Here is a 23,963-nt window from a genome sequence, read left to right as displayed (position 1 = left end):
CCACTTTCTTCTCACTCTCTCAACTTCCGTCTGCTCCAACCCTTCTTTCGTGCTCGTTTCTAGAAACAGGAGCTCATCCTCCTTATATTCAGCTTCAAAAAGATAAGGTTGTGAATCCTCGTTTGTCCAAAAATGGTCGTCTTCGTTGTCTGTTGTCGATTCCGCCACGATTAGAAAACAAACTCGCGTTTTTTCCCGGAAGTAGGAACACACATTTGTTGCAAGAAGTCGGAAGTCCGCTGCTATGGAAACGGAAAACCTTGCACGGAAGAAATCAATCCTGGCAATGATTAAAATGACCAAAACAGGGTAAATATTGTTCATATTACATATTGTTATGAAGGTGTCTGTTACTACATTATATATATATATATATATATATATATATATATATATATATATATATATATATATATATATATTTGCAGTGTGTATATAAAACATATTACATATTATTATGAAGGTGTCTGTTACTACATTATATATATATATATACTTGCAGTGTGTATATAAAATATTACATATTGTTATGAAGGTGGCTGTTACAACACTATATATATACTTGCAGTGTGTATATTGTACATATTACATATTGTTATGAAGGTGGCTGTTACTACATAATATATATTCTTGCACTGTGTATATAAAATATTACATATTGTTATGAAGGTGTCTGTTACTACATTACATATATACTTGCAGTGTGTATATTGTACATATTACAAATTATGAAGGTGTCTGTTACTACATTATATATATATACTTGCAGTGTGTATATTGTACATATTACATATTGTTATGAAGGTGTCTGTTACTACATTATATATATTCTTGCAGTGTGTATATAAAACATATTGAATATTGTTATGAAGATGTCTGTTATTACATTATATATATATATATATATATATATATATATATATATATATATATATATATATATATATATATACTTGCAGTGTGTATTTAAAACACATATTGTTATGAAGGTGTCTGTTACTACTTTATATATATATATATATATATATATATATGCTTGCAGTGTGTACATAAAACACATTGTTATGAATGTGGCTGTTACTACATTATATATATACTTGCAGTCTGTATATAAAATATTATAAATTGTTATGAAGGTGTCTGTTACTGCATTATATATATACTTGCAGTGTGTATATAAAACACATTGTTATGAAGGTGGCTGTTACTACATTTTATATATACTTGCAGTGTGTATATAAAACATTACATATGTTATGAAGGTGTCTGATACTACATTATATATATATACTTGCAGTGTGTATATAAAACATATTTTTATTAAGGTGGCTTTTGCTATATATATATACATATATATATATATATATATATATATATATATATATATATATATATATATATATATATACTTGCAGTGCGTATACAAAACGTTGATGGGTTTTGAAGTTTTTTTTAGGCTTTGACGGTGTCGGTGGCTCACATTAGCCTCATCTTCCAAGCGTTTTTTTTTTTTATAATCTATAAAATAAAAATAATGATAATACACAATGTTTTATTGTCTCCCATAATGAATGTGACTGATAGGCTAAAGTCCCCCCAAAAAAGAAAAAAAAGTGCAGTTTAAATGTGTTTTTGACCAAATGTCCGTTTAGGTTTCGGCGTCTGTCCCGCTGCCGTCAACCAGAGGGCGCCAGAGTCGCACATGGCGTCAGCAGCACTGCAGGACTGCGCCACAGTCGTCACACAGTATGATCAAACATAAATGCTTTTTTTTCTTCTAAAAGTTGGCTTGATGTGCATTTTGAACATCATATAACCGTCTCTCTATTTCTTGTCTTTTTATTTGCCGCGCGTCATCCCCGTCACGATGACGCAATCGTCTGCTGCCAGATTGGACACGCGTGGTCCTCAAAGCGATCACGTGACACGGATGTGTTCCACCCAGACGAACTTCAGGGGGTCAGGGAGGGGGGGTTTGTTAACATCCCCGGTGTTTGTTTGTTTGTTTGTTTGTTTTTGTTGTCGTGCGCCACTCTCCGTGAGTGCGCATATTGCTCGTGGGATGGACCGCCCCGCAGCCTGACACGTGACCTGGGGCGTCCCGGGTTCGGTGCAAGATGATGTCGCTCATAGACCTGGACGATGAGCAGCGATGGGTGCCCACGCACGTCAATGTCACGGTGCTGCGGGCCAGGGGGCTGCGGACCCGCAGCAAGCACGGCAGCCGCTACCTGTACGCGGTGGTCCAGGTGGGCAAGGACAAGCACACCACGGGCCTGGTGGACAAGGCCGAGGTGCCCGAGTGGGCCGAGGAGTGCTGCTTCGAGCTCCTCCCGGGCATCCTGGAGGACGAGGCGGAGGGCGGGTGCGGCCGCGGCGCCTACCCACCCGGCGGCGCCGACCTGGTCCTTACCGTCATGCACCGGGTCCTGATCGGACTGGACGTGTTCCTGGGTCAGACCGTCATTCCACTGGATCGCATGTTCCGGGACGGGACGTGTCCGAGGGACCGGTGAGTGTTGTTTTAACGCCACGTCACGTGGTTCATTGTCTCAGGTATGCCACTATATTGCCAAAAGTATTTGGCCATCTGCCCTGACTCACATGTGAACTTGAAGTGCCATCCCATTCCTAACCCATAGGGTTCAATATGACTTTTGCAGCTATTACAGCTTCAAATAATCTAGGAAGGCTGTCCACAAGGTTGCGGAGTGTGTTTATAGAAATTTTCCACCATGGTCGAGAAGGCCTGGCTCTCAGTCTCCGTTTTCTAATTCAACCCAAAGGTGTTCTATCGCGTTCAGGTCAGGACTCTGCGCAGGCCAGTCAAGTTCATCCACACCAGACTCTGTCATCCATGTCTTTATGGACCTTGCTTTGTGCACAGTCATGTTGGAAGAGGAAGGAGTTCCCACAAGGTTGGGAGCATGGATGTGTCCAAAATGTTTTGGTATCCTGGAGCATTCAAAGTTCCTTTCACTGGAACTAAGGGGCCAAGCCCAACTCCTGAAAAACAACCCCATACCATAATTCCTCCTCCACCAAATTTCACACTAGACACAATGTGGTCCGAAATGTAGCGTTCTCCTGGCAACCTCCAAACCCAGACTCGTCCATCAGATTGCCAGATGGAAAAGCGTGATTCATCACTCCAGAGAACGCGTATTTTAAGCATTTTTGATTGATTGATTGATTGATTGAAACTTTTATTAGTATATTGCACAGTACAGTACATATTCCATACAATTGACCACTAAATGGTAGCACCCGAATAAGTTTTTCAACTTGTTTAAGTCGGGGTCCACGTAAATCAATTAAACTCTTCTGGGAATGCTGTCCACAAGGTTGCGGAGTGTGTTTATAGGAATTTTCCACCATGGTCGAGAAGGCCTGGCCCTCAGTCGCCGTTCTAATTCATCCCAAAATGTGTTCTATCGGGTTCAGGTCAGGACTCTGTGCAGGTCAGTCAAGTTCATCCACACCAGACTCTTGTCATCCATGTCTATATGGACCTTGCTTTGTGCACTGGTGCGCAGTCATGTTGGAAGTAGAAGGGGGCCCGCTCCAAACTGTTCCCACAAAGTTGGAAGCATTAGATTAAGATTAGTTTATTTCAAAGGGGACAATGCAATTTCATAATAATAATAATAATAATTAAAGCTGCAAGCAGCGATGGACGGTACCGACTTTGAGGGCTCATAAAATCCAAACCGGAGCAGTAATTAAAACTCTTACATCAACTTTTAATCAGAAGGGTTCAATCTCTCTCCTGTGCTAATTTGAAGCCGACACGACAAACGCGCTCAGAGGAGATAATGTTTGAAAAAAGGTGACGGTTTTTACACAACTTTTGTTTTGAAGGACGAATTGCAAACTTCCTGTTGATTTTTACGACATTCCTACTGGGAGTTACAGGCAGTTTTGTCTGTGTTTTCTTCCTAGGGGGCGCTAGAGCGCAATTTTGAGTTTTGGGGATTGTTTTTTTGATTAGATCGCAATTTTTCGCCAGTCCTGATGTGTGTGTCCAATTTGGTGAGTTTTGAAGCATGTTAAGGGGGTCAAATTACAGCTCAAAGAGGCGGCAGTATAATAATACAACGCTAGAAATACAATAGGGTCCTCTGTCCCAAAGGGACTCGGTCCCTAATAATAGATTTTATTTTTAAAAAGTACTTTACATTGAGCAAACAACCTCAAAGTGCTACAGTGTATTGAAAAAATAATAATAATAATAATACAAATATAATAAAAAAAGAATAAAAAATAAAATAAAAACTAGACCAGCCTAATAGCTAGAACTAGTATGCATACATCTATAAAAAGTTTTTTTTTTTTAAAGAAAGGTTTTTAAGCCTTTTTTAAAAGCATCCACAGTCTGTGGTGCCCTCAGGTGGTCAGGGAGAGCATTCCATAGTTCGTAGCTTTGTCCTCGGAGGTTGAAGGAGCTTAGCCTGTCCGGAGCGGAGGTGTTGTGTGGAGGACACATAAAACACATGACTACACATGGTTAAAAAAAAAAAAAAAGCCAGAATTAGCCAGAAACCTAGTTTTCATCTGTAGTGCCCTGGCCATGATGTAAAAACAAAAAAAAAGCAGTAACAATTACAATTTAAAAGAAAGAGAGAGAAAAAGAAAAAAAAACACAATACATATACTATATGATACAAAAAATAAAATACAACATAACATTTATCTTCGCATCAAAACAGGCTCATCTTTTAGTGCTGGCAGCTGTAGGTGTTGATAAGCCACATTTTTCCAATTTTTTGTAAAGATCTTGTAAGTTGTGACCAGTTTAACCTCCTCAGGTACTGAGTTCCACACATTCGCACTCCTTACTGACCAGGCCCACTTACTGAAAGTGCTCCTGCGCAGAGGAATATAACAGTCACCTCTAACAGAGCCTCGGGTGACACGCTCACAACTCTTTCTTTGACCATGGTGTTGTGCAGAATGTTTTGGTATTCTGGAGCATTCAAAGTTCCTTTCACTGGAACTAACTCCTGAAAAACAACCCCACACCATCATTCCTCCGCTGACCCCCTCTCTGTCAGTTTACGTGGCCTACCACTTGGTGGCTGAGTTGCTGTTGTTCCCAAACTCTTCCATTTTCTTATAATAAAGCCAGCAGTTGACTTTGGAATATTTAGGAGCGAGGAAATTTCACGACTGGATTTGTTGCACAGGTGGCATCCTATGACAGTTCCACGCTGGAAATCACTGAGAGCGGCCCATTCTTTCACAAATGTTTGTAGAAACAGTCTCCAAGCCTAAGTGCTTGATTTTATACACCTGTGGCCGGGCCAATTGATTAGGACACCTGATTCTGATCATTTGGATGGGTGGCCAAATACTTTTGGCAATATAATGTATTTCACCTTATCTGGAATGCTTGAACTTGACGACACCGGTACATATAATGCATGTTGGTAGCCTATTAACCCAATGTTCATGTTTTTGGTACCCAGTCGCATCAAAGTGGGCCCCAAGCAGAGTGGGGCCCCTGAGCTATAGTCAAGTTTAAGGATTTAAGTCTATATCAGTGGCTGTCAAACTTTGTACCACCTCAGAAAACACTCCGAGTACCACCATCATGACCAACATTACCTACAGTAGCGTAGTAGGCCTAAGTATTCATTAAAAACAAGGCAGAGGTTTTATTTAACATTTATATTTAACAGGGTAAATATTGGACATATTGTTATGAAGGTGTCTGTTACTACATTATATATATATATATATATATATATATATATATATATATATATATATATATATATATATACACATATACTTGCAGTGTGTATGTAAAACATATTACATATTGTTATGAAGGTGTCTGTTACTACATTATATGTATACTTGCAGTGTGTATATAAACACATATTGTTATGAAGGTGTCTGTTAATAAAAAAATAAAATGAAAAATAAAATGAAAAATAAACATATATATATATATATATATATATATATATATAATATACACACACACACACACACACACACACACACACACACACACACACACACACACACACACACACACACATATATACTGTATACATATATATATATATATGTCTTAATAAGGTTATCCAAAAAATAGTGCTCGATACCGTAGTAGAGTGCAATATATGTATGTGTGGGGAAAAAAAATCACAAGACTATTTCATCTCTACAGGCCTGTTTCATGAGGGGGGTACCCTCAATCGTCAGGAGCGATTGAGGGTACCCCCCTCATGAAACAGGCCTGTAGAGATGAAATAGTCTTGTGATTTTTTCCCCCCACACATACATATATATATATATATATATATATATGTATATATATATATAATGTGTGTGTATATATATATATATATATATATATGTGTGTGTGTGTGTGTGTGTGTGTGTGTGTGTGTGTGTATATTATATATATATATATATATATATATATATATATATATGTTTATTTTTCATTTTATTTTTTTATTAACAGACACCTTCATAACAATATGTGTTTATATACAAACTGCAAGTATACATATAATGTAGTAACAGACACCTTCATAACAATATGTAATATGTTTTACATACACACTGCAAGTGTATATATATATATATATATATATATATATATATATATATATATATATATATATATATATATATATATATATATATGGGACATGTGGTCTTCTCCTGGCAAAACAATACCGCTTTGGTCCACTGGCGCCACCAAAATCAACCAACACTTAAAGTTCTTAAGTACCGTAATTTTCGGAGTATAAGTCGCTCCGGAGTATAAGTCGCACTGGCCGAAAATGCATAATAAAGAAGGAAAAAACATATATAAGTCGCACTGGAGTATAAGTCGCATTTTTTGGGGAAATGTATTTGATAAAAGCCAACACCAAGAATAGACATTTGAAAGGCAATTTAAAATAAATAAAGAATAGTGAACAACAGGCTGAATAAGTGTACGTTATATGAGGCATAAATAACCAACTGAGAACGTGCCTGGTATGTTAACGTAACATATTATGGTAAGAGTCATTCAAATAACTATAACATATAGAACATGCTATACGTTTACCAAACAATCTGTCACTCCTAATCGCTAAATCCCATGAAATCTTATACGTCTAGTCTCTTACGTGAATGAGCTAAATAATATTATTTGATATTTTACGCTAATGTGTTAATAATTTCACACATACGGGGGCGGTATAACTCGGTTGGTAGAGCGGCCGTGCCAGCAACTTGAGGGTTGCAGGTTCGATCCCCGCTTCCGCCATCCTCGTCACTGCTGTTGTGTCCTTGGGCAAGACACTTTACCCACCTGCTCCCAGTGCCACCCACACTGGTTTAAATGTAACTTAGATATTGGGTTTCACTATGTAAAGCGCTTCTAGTCACTTGAGAAAAAGCGCTATATAAATGTAATTCACTTCACTTCACATAAGTCGCTCCTGAGTATAAGTCGCACCCCCGGCCAAACTATGAAAAAAACTGAGACTTATAGTCCGAAAAATACGGTAGTTAAGTTGGAGTCCAAAGTTCAGTCAGTTCCTTCTTTTCCTCTATCCTCTAGTTGTGGCGCAGACTAGGGTTGTACGGTATACCGGTATTAGTATAGTACCGCGATACTAATTAATCATATTCGGTACCATACCACCCTATAAAAAGTACCGGTCCCCCCAGGAGCGTATCTAGTCGATACTACTATGATGACATCGATATTTTTTGGCATCACAACATCTTCTTTCGTTCTTTTTTAAAATGTATATTATGTTTATAAAGTCAGGAAATATGTCCCTGGACACATGAGGACTTTGAATATGACCAATGTATGATCCTGTAACGACTTGGTATCGGATTGATACCCAAATGTGTGGTATCATCCAAAACTAATGTAAAGTATCCAAACAACAGAATAATAAGTGATTATTACATTTTAACAGAAGTGTTTTTTTAGCATCACAAAATCTTTTTTCGTTTTTAAAAGAAATTAATATTATGTCTATAAACACAGGAAATACGTACCTGAGGACTTAAAATATGACCATCGTATGATCCTGTAACTACTTGGTATCGGATTGATACCTAAATTTTTGGTATCATCCAAAACTAATGTAAAGTATCCAAACAACAGAAAAATAACTGATTATTACATTTTAACATACCGTATAGTATTTTTCGGAGTATAAGTGGCACCTGCCGAAAATGCATAATAAAGAAGGAAAAAAACATATATAAATCGCACTGGAGCTAAACTATCAAAAAAAACTGTTACTTATAGTCCGAAAAATACGGTAAGTGTTTTTTAGCGTCACAAAATAATTTTTCGGTTTAAAAAAAAATTTATATTATGTTTAAAAACTCAGGAAATATGTCCCTGAATATGACCAATGTATGATCCTGTAACGACTTGGTATCAAATTGATACCCAAATTTGTGGTATCAACCAAAACTAATGTAAAGTATCAAACAACAGAAGAATAAGTGATTATTATATTTTAACAGAAGTGTAGATAGAACATGTTAAAAGAGAAAGTAAGCAGATATTAACAGTAAATGAACAAGTAGATTAATAATTCATTTTCTACCACTTGTCCTTAATAATGTTGACAAAATAATAGGTAGATAAATGACACAATATGTTACTGCATATGTCAGCAGCTAAATTAGGAGTCTTTATTTGTTTACTTACTACTAAAAGACAAGTTGTCTTGTATGTTCACTATTTTATTGAAGGACAAACTTGCAACAAGAAACATTTGTTTCATGTACCCTAAGATTTTTTGTTAAAATAATAATGCTATTTTTATGGTCCCCTTTATTTAAAAAAGTACTGAAAATGTACCGGTACCAAAATAATGGTATGGGCACAATAGTAGTCCCAACACTCACTGAGGAGTAGCAGCACATCTGGCTTCAATTGTGGCTTCTCCGCCCCTTTGACTCCTGTCCACATTCTGTGAAAACACACAATCCCTCTTTGCTCTTTTTTGCGGGGAGCAAGTCATGTGGGACTTGTTTTAAGATTCAAGAGCTTACCCTAAACTACTGTAAACAACGGTCAAATGTTGATTTGCCGCGTCGTAAAGTTCGGTTGTCCGAGACGGCGGCCGCGTTATTTTCAGCCCTGCGGCGATATTGGCTGATTGCGTAACACACAAAAAGCATTTCCAAAAGGGAATCAATCTTTTTTTTTTTTCTTTTTTTTTTTGTCGATCTTTTTTTTTCTGGTGCCAGCGTGAGTGTTCACAATACAGAGCACCTTTCACGTGTGTCAATACAATCCAAAAAATAAAACTTCTCGTGGTTTTTTTTTTTCATGGCGTATTAAAAAGTAGCAGGATTGTTGGATGAAGGTGCAGATGCTGGAAATAATTTTGTGTTTCAAATAGGGATGTGACGATTTGAACATTTCACGCCACGGTCATCGTGACCAAAATGATATCATTATGTTGAATATGCTCAAAAAGTATGTACACGTAATTTTTTTTAGAAAAGCCACTATTTTGCATGTTTTGTGTTTCCTATGCCTCACTGATAGGGTTTCAGTATTTGATCTGTTTTAATGGCTCCGCTTTTATTCTTTTAAATAATAAATAATATGTTATCATGAGAGATTACATTTTAAAGCATTTATCGGCCGAAATTATCGGACATCTCTAGTTATTATGCTTATTTATTATTTCTGGCAGGCGTTGTGGCGTCCTACTCTGTTCAGCGGTCCTTAAACGCACCGTAAAAACGCCTCTGTATTGTATTCCTCTGAGTATAGAACAGAGCTGGGCAAATATTTTGACTCTAGGGGCCACATTGAGAGAAAAAAATGTGTCTGGGGGGGCCTATGTGTGTATAAATGATATATACACATTTAGCTGTACTAATCTGCTGTACAGTATGTGTGTTTGGGTCCCTTTTTTTCCAGGAAAACTAATACCAAAACTCACAGTGTCCGATAGAATTCTAAAAACGTTATAACAGACCACCTCAATATTTCATTTTTTTACTGAATGGGACACCCAAAATGTAAATTAAAATTAAGAAAGTGTGATTTACAATATTAACTATGAACAATAAAACACTGAATAACATATGAACATATTTTACTTCTCAGACCAGCTCCTCCATAGACAGCTTTTACAATCAAGCAAAACACCACAAAAATGTAACAAACAGCAAAATATGAATGCAAAGGGTAATAAACACCCACGATATGATATATTACCACTTTTATGCAGAAATTTTGTTGTAAAAATTTGCTTCCGCATCTGTTTCTGACACATGCGTTTCAGGCTGGCTGCTCCGAAAACAAATCCGCCCACTCTGCTATGTTCCTGGTCTGAGCTGCTGTGACGTAGATTACCGTAATAACTCGTAGAACTCTCAAAAATGCAGATTTCAACCATTGAAGTACTTTGTATAGTTCAAGACTTACGGTCATTTAGAAAATTCACTGCATAATGGCGGCGGGCCGGATTGATAATCTTAATGGGCCACATTTTGCCCAGGTCTGGTATAGAACAATCACTCTGCTCTAAGAGAGTACAACTTAGTTGCCAGACAATAATGAGTTGATATGAGTTTAGATTGGGGTATGTCGTTTTCTAATAGGGAAAAAAAATGTTGATATCTCTTGATTTCATGTTCGCATTTAGGCTCGTCAGTCAGTCCGGGATTTTATCGATCACGGTTTTTCGATCCTTTTAGTTTAAGAACGGTAACACTAACCGTCTGGAGTTTCACTGCGGTTATCATTAACACCGTTTATCGTTACGTCACGAGCTTCAAAATTTGGGAAATCGAACGATTAAACATAATTCCGTCTGCAGTTTGTGTAACACTAAACCAGGGGTGTCAAACGAACAGGTTTATTGATTGATTGATTGATTGAGACTTTTATTAGTAGATTGCACAGTACAGTACATATTTCGTACAATCATACTTGCCAACCATCCCGAATTTTCCGGGAGACTCCCGAAATTCAGCGCCTCTCCCGAAAACCTCCCGGGACAAATATTCTCCCGAAAATCTCCTGATTTTCAGCCGGAGCTGGAAGCCACGCCCCCTCCAGCTCCATGCGGACCTGAGTGAGGACAGCCTTTTTTCACGACAGGAGGACAACAGGGTGACAAGAACTAAATCATCCAGACTAGAGATAAATTGTATTATTATGTTTATCTTACCTAAAAATAATTATATTTATTAATTGAAAAAAAAAAAAACTAAATACATTTTTACTATATTTTGCTAAAAACATCAAAATTAATTGTATTTTTTTTTTTTTTTTTTCTGACTCCTTATTACATCCAGCCATAGAATTATACATTAAAATAAACATATTTGAAATAATTAATTTTAACTTATCATAATAATTCATTTAAAATTACCATATTTAATTATTAAAATAATTGCTTGTTTATCAACAACTTTAGCATTTTATTCATTACATTTTGAAGCTCTCAGAAGCCAAGTTATGTTATATTCCTTAATATTTATTTATGCAAGTTTGAAGTATCAATTATCCAAACACAGTTTTGTTTGCATATTTTCAGGATGTATATATATATATATGTATATATATGTATATGTATGAAATACTTGACTTGGTGAATTCTAGCTGTCAATATACTCCTCCCCTCTTAACCACGCCCCACTCCCGACCACGCCCCCCACCCTCACCTCCCGAAATCGGAGGTCTCAAGGTTGGCAAGTATGCGTACAATTGACCACTAAATGGTAACACCCCAATAAGTTTTTCAGCTTGTTTAAGTCGGGGTCCACGTTAATCAATTCATGGTAATATCCGACCCGTGAGATGAGTTTGCTAAGTATAATAATGAGCTGAAATTTTTGAATGAAAGAAACTGCTGTTCTAAATGTGTCCACTAGATGCCGCAATAGCAATTCTTTGTATCTTTGTAGATTATGCTATATATGTAAAAAAAAAAATAATAATCAAACCACATGATTTTAGTGCACCAGTCATAAATAACATCCTGTAATTAGATTTTTATATTATTTTTTTATCTTGATAGATTGAAAATGAACACAAATGAGTTGACTGATTAAAATGATCACATAATTTATTCAGAAAGTATGAATAACGACAAATAAAGGTAGAATACTATTTAAAAAAAATCCAACATCATGATTTGTACATTTTCAGAATGTGCTTGTTCTATTTTTAAACAAAGAAAACAATCTTGTTGTCTTTATTTTTAAGTTATCGTGCCGTGATTTCACCAGTCCGGCCCCACTTGGGAGTAGATTGTGGCCCCCCATCTAAAATGAGTTTGACACCCCTGCACTAAATAGTCAAATCAGTTCACCAAAATAGCAAACTTTTTATTTCTCTCCGATGATCATAAACCTAGTAAAACATGGCTACGTCGCTAAACCAGCTGAACTGACCACCATCGCCCCCTAGTGTACGAGAGGCACATGGCGTATAGCCAACATAAAGCACGGAAACTGGGACTTCCCATGTACGTGTGAAAACAAAAGAAAACTGAATCATTTGAGAAATCCGATTAATTTAGTGACTGTCAACATTTCAGTCCTAAACTATGCCGTGTACATAATAAAGTATTTAACCAAACACAATACGTGGCTAAATGTTTTTAACTCCTTACTTTAATGAATAATTTGGCCTTAAATCAGGGGTGTCAAACGTACGGCCCAAGGGCCGGAACAGGCCCGCGAACAGGTTTTATCCGGGATGAGTATAGAAATTAACCTGAAATTTTTAAATGAAAGAAACAGCTGTTCTAAATGTGTCCACTGGATGTCGCAATAGTAATTTTTTGTATCCTTGTAGATGATGTACAAAATAAACCACATGATGTTAGTACACAAGTCGAGGAAAATGATCAAATTACATAAATAGCATCCTGTAATTTGATTTTAATATAATTTTTTTATCTTGACAGATTGAAAATGAACACCAATGAGTTGACTGATGAACATTATCACACAATTTATTCAGAAAATATAAAAAACGACAAATAAAGCTAGAGTACTATTAACCGCAACAACATTATGATTTGTACATTTTCAGAATGTGCTCGTTCTATTTTTAAACAAAGAAAAACAATCTGAAGTTCTCTTTATTTTTAAGTTATCGTGTCGTGATTTTACCAGTTCCGGCCCACTTGGGAGTAGATTTTTCTCCATGTGGCCCCCCATCTAAAATAAGTTTGACACCAGAAAAAAATCTTCTGGAGAAGATCTGAAGGGGGAATGTGGAGAATGCATCTATGTTTAAGAGTTTTTTTTTTTTTCATAGTCATGTTTAAATCAGCCAATATATTTCCATGTGTACACTTTGTGCTTGTATCTTATGTCCGCAAGTAAACTCTTGTGCTTTACCTTGAAGGCGTTGGAATGTGTATCGGGAGTATGATGTACTCCCTTTTTACCTTATCTGTTTAGAACAATGAGGCTATATTCTTTTTCTGGGCGGGGTGGGGGCTGTTTTCGTACTAAATAAGCTGTCTCTTTCCGTTTGATTTTTAGACCGCTTATAGAATAGAATAGAATATAGAATATATCTTTATTGTCATTGTACATTGTACAACGAAATTGTAAGCAAAACTAATTTAGTGCAAATTCACAATAACACATAAAAACATAGATAAATAGATAAATAAAATAGATGCCGCTATTTACGCATTGTAAGACTGGTCTCCTAAAGCTTTAGTTAAACGTGGTAATATTGCTATTCTGTCTTGATGGTCCTTCTTACTCAACATATATGTCATCCGAAAGAACTTGGGATTGACCAGTGACTTTTATTCCCTGAGAGGAAGACTAGTATGACGCAACACACCCGGCCTTAGATAAAGGACATTCTGCCGTAGAGGGTCAGTCAAAAATGTATAGACCCGAATATAAGCCGATGCAATTTGAGAAAAGTGTCTTGAAAAAGACGAGTTGTCTTATATTCGGGTCTAATGCGTATACGCTCTAATTGGGTTGTGTACCGTATTTTTCGGACTATAAATCGCAGTTTTTTTCATAGTTTGGCCGGGGGTGCGACTTATACTCAGGAGCGACTTATGTGTGACATTATTAACACATTAGCGTAAAATATCAAATAATATTATTTAGCTCATTCACGTAAGAGACTAGACGTATAAGATTTCATGGGATTTAGCGATTAGGAGTGACAGATTGTTTGGTAAATGTATAGCATGTTCTATATGTTATAGTTATTTGAATGACTCTTACCATAATATGTTACGTTAACATACCAGGCACGTTCTCAGTTGGTTATTTATGCCTCATATAACGTACACTTATTCAGCCTGTTGTTCACTATTCTTTATTTATTTTAAATTGCCTCTCATATGTCTATTCTTGGTGTTGGCGTTTATCAAATACATTTCCCCAAAAAATGCGACTTATACTCCAGTGCGACTTATATATGGTTTTTTCCTTCTTTATTATGCATTTTCGGGCCGGTGAGGCTTATACTCCGGAGCGACTTAGACTCCGAAAAATACGGTAGTGACGCCGACTCTGTGGAAATTAATTTCCCGCGGAACCAATTAACAGCGATAAACGAGGGATTACTGCACCACCCTATCTTGTTAATGTTTAACTTGGTAAACACTTGAACGCAACATTCTTACTATTGATCTACTTAGTAGACATTTGAACGCGACACTCTCGGTAGTTGTTTTTACACAGAGCACCGATTGGTCGACCAGTTCGGACAGGGGTCGGCAACTCAAAAATGTACTTAGTACTTCCGATAATGTACTTAGTAGACATTTGAACGCAACACTCCCACTTTTATTTTACTTGGTAAACACTTGAACACAACATTCTTGCAATGGATGTTTTTAGTAGACATTTGAACGCAACACTCTTGTTTATGTTTTACTTGGTAAACGCTTGAACACAACATTCTTACTATTGATGTACTTAATAGACATTTGAACGCATCAATCTCGTTAATGTTTTACTTGGTAAACACTTGAACGCAACATTCTTACTATTGATCTACTTAGTAGACATTTGAACGCGACACTCTCGTTTATGTTTTACTTGGTAAACATTTGAACACAACATTCTTACTTTTAATGTACTTAGTAGACATTTGAATGCAACACTATTATTTTACTTGGTAAACACTTGAACACACCATCCTTACTATTGATGTACTTAGTAGACATTTGAACGCAACACTCCCACTATTATTTTACTTGGTTATTATGCATTTTCGGCAGGTGCGGCTTATACTCCGAAAAATACGGTACTCAAATGCATGAGAAACAAAAGTGTCCTTTGTGTGGTACTTCCCAGGTGGTTCAAGCTCCACTCGAAAGCCGGGCGAAAGGAAAAGGAACGCGGCGAACTGCAGCTGACGGTCCAGTTCACCCGCAACAACATGACCGCCAGCATGTTCGACCTGACCGCCAAGGACGAGCGGCGCTCCGCTTTCGGCAAGCTCAAGGACCGCGTCACGGGGAGGAAGCGCCCGGATGTGGAGTCGTCCTCGGCCATCCTGCCGGGCCGCTACGCCGCACTCTCGGCGTCCACGGTTCCGCAGCCGCTCGGGGACGACGGTGGCGGCGCGGCTCCGAGGCGGCAGAACGCGGATATAACTGAGGACAAGAGGAGCAAGATGAAAGATTTCTTCAAAGGGAAGCTGAGAAAGTCATCCGACACCAGGTCGTGCTCTTCCTTGGCCTCGGAGAGCAGCGCCTCTTCCGTGGCCAGCGACGCCCTCGGCCCTCCGCCCGTCTTAGGCCTGCTCTCAGACCTCCCCAGCTCGCCCATCTACAGCACCGTAACAAGAGCGGACGCACACTACGGAGAACGAGATCTGACTAAAACAGGTAGTTGTTTTTACACAGAGCACCGATTGGTCGACCAGTTCGGACAGGGGTCGGCAACTCAAAAATGTTGAAAGAGCCATATTGGACCAAAAATACAAAAAAACTAATCCTTCTGGAGCTGCAAAAAAATTAAAAGCCTTATATAAGTCTTATAATGAAGGCCACACATGATGTAAGTGTCTATATTAGCTATTAACTATCAAAATGACTATGTGTCGCAGGCTGGCGCAAATCTTCGTTGATAGAAATGTTGAAATGTAATATTTATTCTACACTTCTCAGAGGGTTAGATAACTCCTGGAAAATGACTGGCTTAGAATGGCCAAAGGTATAGATGTGTGTGTCCAAGTTAAAGGAAACGGCAGGCTGTCTTCTTCTAATGGATTTATAGCAATCTATGCAAGCTGGGTTACGTTTGATGTGGTCTGGAACAACATGGCACAGAAATGCAGCCAATATTACATACAAATAATGTGTCATGAGACATGCAAATATAAATTAAATAGACAGAGGACATAAGAAAATTAAATGAGCTCAAATATAGCTACAAACGAGGCATAATGATGCATTATGTACATGCAGCTAGCCTAAATAGCATGTTAGCATTGATTAGCTTGCAGTTATGCTGTGGCCAAATATGCCTGATTAGCACTCCGCACAAGTCAATAACATCAACAAAGCTCACTTTTGTGCATTCACGCACAGCATTAAACGTTTGTTGGACAAAATGAGACAAAGAAGGAGTGGCATAAAACATGTCTTTCTGTGGCAGCGTCGGAGAAAGTTGAACATGTAAGCAAACTACGGTGCGTTCAAGGGCCGCCGAAATTAGCAGGACAAAACGAATAATCTTATCAGTGAAGCATGTTTTATACAAACAGTTAGATTTCTAACAATTGGGACGGTTTGTGTTATGTTTGCTCTTTTACAGAAACAATATTAAAACAAAAATTCTATTTTTTCCGCCATATTTTCTATTTTCATACATTTTTGAAAAAGCTCCAGGTAGCCACTAGAGCGGCGCTAAAGAGCTGCATACGGCTCACCGACCCCCGAGTTAGGATCTCAAAAGTATTTACATACTTTTGTGTATATTTTAGGTATGTACCGATCGATACTAACGAAAAAGTGATGAGCCCGATCCGTCTGACTGATACTTTATTGTTGGTCACTGGACTGACAGAGGTGGTTATCAGCTTAGTTAATATAACCGCCTCCATTGTGGCAAATCAATTACTTTTCTTAGTATTGTAAGTATCCTCATCAAGCATTATCATTGTGTATCACACAGTAAGAGCGAGCCAGTAGCAGACATTCTAAACGCTAAAATGGCTTAAAACTAGAGATGTCCGATAATGGCTTTTTTGCCGATATTCCGATATTGTCCAACTCTTAATTACCGATTCCGATATCAACCGATACCGATACATACAGTCGTGGAATTAACACATTATTATGCCTAATGTTGTTGTGATGCCCCGCTGGATGCATTAAACAATGTAAGAAGGTTATCCAAAATAAATCAACTCAAGTTATGGAAAAAAATGCCAACAGGGCACTGCCATATTTATTATTGAATTCACAAAGTGCTTTTTTTTTTTAACATGCCTCAAAACAGCAGCTTGGAATTTGGGACATGCATTCCCTGAGAGAGCATGAGGAGGTTGAAGTGGGCGGGGTTGGTAGGGGGTTGCGGGTTGTGTGGGTTCACAGTGTGGCGCATATTTTTAACAGTGTTAAAGTTGTTCATACGGCCACCCTCAGTGTGACCTGTATGGCTGTTGACCAAGTATGACTTGCATTCACTTGTGTGTGTGAAAAGCCGTAGATATTATGTGATTGGGCCGGCACGCAAAGGCAGTGCCTTCAAGGTTTACTGCCGCTCTGTACTTCTCCCTACGTCCGTGTACACAGCGGCGTTTTAAAAAGTCATCAATTTTACTTTTTGAAACCGAAACCGATACCGATAATTTTTGATATTTCATTTTAAAGCATTTATCGGCCGATAATATCAGCAGTCCGATATTATCGGACATCCCTACTTAAAACAACATGTATATGTATTCATGTATATAAATTCAGGAAACAATTCCTTCGACACAGGAGGACTTAGACGGCAAACCACAAAGGGTTTAAATGAGTACCGTATTTTTCGGACTATAAGGGGCACTTAAAATCCTTTCATTTTCTCAAAAATTGACAGTGCGCTTTATAACCCTAACCCTAATGTACGGAATAATTCTGGTTGTGCTTACCGACCTCGAAGCAATTTTATTTGATACATGGTGTAAGTGTGACCAGTAGATGGCAGTCACACATAAGAGATACGTGTAGACTGCAATATGACGCCAGTAAGCAACACCAACATTTTATATGTTCCATTGAAAATATAGAACATTACACACGGCACTCAAAAATCTGTCAAAATGTTTTAGTACGACTTTGAAGCCGCACCGCTTGATGGATTGTCGGACCATTATGGCTACCGTAGTCGGAGATACAAGTATTACTATGGTGTGTGTGTGTGTAAAGACCGCAAAATGGCATGCATTAGCAGACATATTATCTGGCGTTCGCAATATTATACAAAACCAACTTTTCTTACCTTCTGGTACCTGCTGATGCGTATTTGAGATCTGCATAAGTCCTGAAAATTTGCGCACTGTAGTCCGTGCCGATAAGCTTCTTCTTTTTCACTATCTTCTTGTTATGGGACATTCATCCTCTGCTGTTGCCATTTGTAATATAAAGTAGTGTAAAGTTCTAACTTATATCTCGCTACGGAAGCACTAACAACTACCAGTGTAGTGAGTTTACATTATTCACCCAAGGAACTTTAGTTATTAAACAGTTCCGGTTTGATGATTTTTTAGGGACACATTTCCGGCGTTGTTGCACTAGTGAGGCGGTGCGCCTTTTGTATGAAAAAAGACCTGAATAGACCCGCTCATCGGCGGTGCGCCTTATAATCCGGTGCGCCCTATGGTCCAGAAAATACGGTAGTAAATTATTAACTGTTTACTTTATTGTGATTAAACAATTGTATATTATAAAAGACAATAAGGAAGTAGATTAAATATGGTGTTGATATTGTGACACTGGTTAAATATATTGAAAAATATACAGTTAATACATGTGATCTGTATCGGTTGCATAAAACCCTGATCGTAACATCCCTAGTATCTTTACTTCATTTAAATAGGCATCCTCAATTTAATATATGAAATTAAAATGATAATTGGATTTATTGCATTGAGTTATGTAAATTGACGTATTTCGACCCACAACTGTTGCTAATTTAGAATGTTGTTTTCTTCACTTTCGTAATTGCACAATATACACACTCAGTCCTAGAGGTGGGGGGGAAAAAATAGATTTTTAGATGCATCGCAATTTGGACAAGATTAGTAAAGATCAATAATCGACTTATTTATTGTAAATAAAGTAATGCAGAGAGTTCTAACATTTGGCTGACTGCAGGGAGCCACATCACCGATAGATCTGACCAGCTCCTTTATCGTAGGGCACCTATGTTCCAGTTTTGCACACATTTCCATGAATTTAAATACAAGTATTTCAATTTGTTTGAAATGCACTGTTTTCAAAAGTTGCAAGTAACAAACGCTTATTTAGTGAAACTAAAAGAAATGTAAAAATGCATCAACACACATAATTTAAAGATGCATCAATAATCGATTTGTAATCGAGTCGTAGCTGTCAGGCTTGTCCCTGACAGTTTGACTATGTCTTAGTTTTTTCTCTGCGTTTGTCTTTGTTTCCTGTCAACACTCTTATTTTGGTTATTTCCTGTTTGTCACCCTGAGTGCTTTTCCCCCTCAGCTGTGGCTGATTGGCACCGGGCCACACCTGGTGTCAATCAGCCAGCTACTATTTAAACCTGCTTTGTCCTCTACTTGGTGTTGGAGTATTGTTGTGTCGTTGTTTGCTGTATGCTGTCATTTCTACCTGTCGTGTCGTGTCGATATCGTTACAGCTACTACCTGTCGTGCTACTACTTGTCCTTGTACCTGTCGTCGTAGCGGTAAGCTGTTCCTGTTAGCTATTTGTAGTTTGCTTTCTCCTAGCTCTTTTGTTTCGTGTTTTCTTGTTAGCCATTAGCTGTTTCCAGTTTTTTCTGTTTGCTGGTTCCTGTTTTCAGTTTTGGCTATTCCTAGTTCCTGGTTTGTGTTTTTACCTTTATTTTATGAACATTAAATCATGTTTTCCTGGACAAAGCCCGCCATCTCTGCATCTTGGGGTTCGTCACCAACAACACACTCTGACAGTAGCTCCTGAATCGTAATCGAATCGTGAGGTGGCCAAAGATTCTCACCTTTACTCAGTCCACATGTCCGATAATGTCACGTCTTCTACAAACTTCTATTTCTTCTGTCCACTAATCTTTGATCAAGACGTTTCAGATCATTTCCCAGAAGTAGAGAAAAGAGACGTATTGAAGCTCTGTTCCAGTATTTGTATTCTGTTTGAAGACTAAAACGTTAGCTGCTAAAGCTGCTGATGACTAGCTGCGAAAGCTACAAGACAAAAGTGATTCTGAAAAACGTTTTACACTGTATCCACTTCAGGTTGAACATTTGTAACACTGTTACATTGTAGTATTAGCCTGCTGAACCCAAGCTCAAAGAAAGCATTTTAAACTTGAGGACTCCTGTACTCTCTCAAAGACTAAGTACTGTACCTGGAATATTTTACATTGTTCTAAACACTTTGTTTCCCTCCACAGTGCTCACCTCCCAGCATGCCACAAAGGTTCTGACCCACAAGAGAGCCTTCAGCGATGAAGCTAGCAAGATCACAACATCTGCCCCAAAGACAAACCCTACCGTGGAGTCCCTCAAAGGCCAAAGTATGACCCAGTCCAAGTCTTCCTTGTGTATAAATGGCAGTCATGTGTACGACTCGGAGCCGTCGACTCCGAAAAGTGTCGGGGCCCTGCCGTCCAAGTTGGTCTTGTCAGAAAAAAGCTCCCCGCTGTCCCGTTCCCTACAAAACCTCACCAAGCGGAGCGATGACAAAGGTTACTTTAGCGAGGGTAGACGATGGTCATTTGACAAGATGAAGAAAGAGGGAAAGGGGGAAGAACTGGAGGTTTGGCCAGCTGAGATAGAAGATCGTCCTGAGCAGGCAGCAGCACCAATCCTCCCCTCTGCTGCCGATTCTTCCGACAAAGGTTGGAAGCTAAGAAAAACTTTATTTTCTGGTGGTAGGAGCGATTCTCTCCCTGCAAAAACTAATGGAAATCAGGCAGGATCAACCTCCGAAGGGAGGCTCAGAGGCTGGTTCGGCTCCTCGGAATCCCAGAACAAGCCAAGGTGAGTCAGTGGGTAGGTCTGGGCTCCCATCAAGTTTGTTTAAAGCTCCTTCCATCCAGGCTCGTTCGGGTTATTAGCTCATGCGTCTTTTCATTTCACAACCAAGCTGACACCAAATCACACCTTAGTTTCCACATGCTTCCAAATTGATATGAGTTTAGACAAATGGTTTTCTTCATGCTTAATTATTTTGCAAATCCGCTTTGCTTCTTTTGATTTTAATTTCACGCCTGATTTTCGAGATTGTATCATTTGGCCAGCTTTGTGTCTCGAAAGCATAAAGTTAGGCACGCACTAACATCAGCTGATATTTTGGTGACTGTGTTTGGGTCGCTGGCGCATGTTTGACTAAGAGGACCACTGTGACCTCTTTTCCTCTACAGGCTGGAAGTTTCTCCCAAGGTAGAAAACACCTCAGCTATATCCCTTCCCATCCTGCCTCATTCCTCACCCTCTAACTACCACACTGGGGGCCACTGCTCGCCTGTTAATCAGAGTCACACCCATCCCATGACCCCTCCATCGACCCCCATTTCCCCTTCCAACCCTTTCTTTGAGGAGATGCAGAGGTCCCCACCTTTTGCACATACCTCGTCACCCTTTCTTCCCACCTCTCAACCCTCTGGCCACCACACCCCAAGTCCCATTCAAGGTGCTAGCAGCATGGCCTCCATCAAACGGGAACGTCCCAGGCCCGTTGCAAGACAGATATCATTGCCCGAGTTTTTATCCAGAGCGGCAACACCAAAGTCCTCCACGTCTGAGAGCGCACAGGAATGGGAGGACTCGTTTGACACATTTGCCTCAGGCAGGCTAAACTCACCGAAAAGCAATCTCCCTCTGACGCAAGAAAGAACCACTCCAGCATCCAGTCCGACTTGGGCGGCAAACAGCAATCACTCACAAGAGCGGCAAATTCACCTAGAGGAACCGCCACCGTTACCACCAAGGAGACCGGTAAGAACTCTGATGAATGAGGTATACTCTGATGGCTGGCTCCACAGAGGCCAAGAGTTAGCAGTCCACAAAGAAGCCCGATTGCTCTCCCAGACAGGAGTGGCGTCACTGCAACATGGGAAAGAGGCAGAGTACAAGACACTTGAATTGAGTGTTTCACCTGACAGCGAGACTTCATCTTTCCTCAAAGTTACCTCTCAACCTTTCATTATTCCTTCACCAAAATTCACATCCGAAGAAACGCTACAGAAGTCCAAGTATGAACCTTTGGAAGACAACAGTGACTTCTGGGGGGGCATGCTGTTTGAGCAAGACTTATACAGGCGAGCTTGCCAGGGAAGAGTTACACAGCCCACTTTCCCAGCGTGTAACAACGCAGGGCTTAGGAATCTTGTAGATTGTGAGACATCTGACGCTCACCTTTTGAGGAAGTTGTCTGATTCTCCCCTAACGTCGGATTTAAAGACTGGTAGGGCTCTGCCGTTGGTTGAGCCTACAGAGTCTTCCATTATCAGTGAAACTGCATGCATAAACAATAATATGACTTTTTCATCAAACTTAGGAGATCTGAACATGAATGCGCGCAATTATGACATCTGCTTTATTGATTCAGATGGCTCTTCTCAGTCAGAGGAAGTTGATCTAGTTAAAGGCCCAGCTGTGGTAAGTAGGACTGGTCCACAAATGTCCCCAATTGTACTTTACCACAAGAAGACCACACTGGGGGATGCATTCACATCAAAAGACACAGGCATACCCGAGAGAGAGTCATGCTTAGAAAGAGCCACACAGTGTAACAAAACCTGCAAAGTCACTCCAGTTTGCCAGAAATTTCCAGATGAGACAAACAATGCTGAAACCCAGAAGCATCTGATAACACATGAACCTGATTTTGGAATTAATTCCAGTGACGACAGAACTGAGAAGACCAAAAATGACTGCGATGATAACGGAAACCCTCCGGCTGAGATGGAATTGTGTCCTCGGGTAGTTAGTGCGCGTGTTAGACCTAAAGGAATGTCAAGAGTCAGCAGCAGAACTGATCTTGGTCCATTTTCTTTGCTCATTAAGGAAGGTGCGGCTTCCTATCAACCCATTAAATCATCTCTATCCTCCAATGGGGAATTGGATAGCTTGAATAAAACCCCAGAAATACCTTCAAACAGCAATCTTTTATTGGAAGACTTTGAGACCGGAAAACCCTCTGAGACAACATTTAAAATCCTTCATGCCAAAGTAGCCCCCCAATTGAAAAGCCCTCCAGAGACTGGGAAGGGTTCTTTGCCCACCTCATTGGCTTATCCACCTGTTAACCTCCCCCCGTCCCCTGCCTGTTGCCCCTCCATACATCCCTCAGGCAGGTCTCTGACTGTGACCCCCTACACATCTTCCACTATCGAGCAGCCTCAGGCCGATGCACAGCACTCACTTTTGCCTGAGGAGACTCAGCCAGCTTGCAACCTGCCCCTGAACCAGGAGAGCAGGTGAGAGTACTCACACTGGGAATCACATGCAGCTATCGACATCAATAACAATTAGTACGAGTCCAGACACTAAAATGACATGTTTGTTTTCATTTCTGCACTGTTTGCCCGTCTTGGTTGCTGCTCAATGCTTTCACACTATCCTAAGTTCTGCCTTCTGGTGTTCACTGCTTCACATTTATGGTTGTTTCATGCCATGTTTAGGTTCTTCAAGCTGGCTCCATTGATGCTCATTTCCTGTATAGTAGCCTAATATAGGATTCCAGTTTTATTTTTCTTTATGCGTCTGTGATCCATTCATCCAAAAATTGGGCCTACATCTGAATCTAAATGGAGCTTTTGTC

At 39.2% G+C, this 23,963-nt stretch overlaps 1 protein-coding gene across 2 annotated transcripts in view; it reads left to right on the top strand.

The window, feature by feature from the left end:
- The first annotated feature begins 2,001 nt into the window (after positions 1-2,001).
- LOC133617046 (sideroflexin-5-like) overlaps positions 2,002-23,963 on the top strand; it is a 73,445-nt gene continuing 51,483 nt past the window's right edge. Inside the window, exons 1-4 of one of the 2 annotated variants that reach the window (XM_061976735.1) lie at positions 2,002-2,512; positions 15,310-15,845; positions 20,590-21,178; positions 21,562-23,619. In XM_061976735.1, coding sequence (XP_061832719.1) covers positions 2,118-2,512; positions 15,310-15,845; positions 20,590-21,178; positions 21,562-23,619 — 3,578 coding nt within the window. In that variant the 5' untranslated portion in view covers positions 2,002-2,117. The remainder of the gene's footprint in view (positions 2,513-15,309; positions 15,846-20,589; positions 21,179-21,561; positions 23,620-23,963) is intronic. The other variant, XM_061976737.1, reaches the window with a different exon arrangement.

This window comes from Nerophis lumbriciformis, linkage group LG16 (assembly GCF_033978685.3).
Source record: "Nerophis lumbriciformis linkage group LG16, RoL_Nlum_v2.1, whole genome shotgun sequence".
In the NCBI taxonomy this organism is placed as follows: domain Eukaryota; kingdom Metazoa; phylum Chordata; class Actinopteri; order Syngnathiformes; family Syngnathidae; genus Nerophis; species Nerophis lumbriciformis.
The sequence above is the reverse complement of the archived record's forward strand: the minus strand, read 5'-3'. Positions and strand labels throughout refer to the sequence as shown.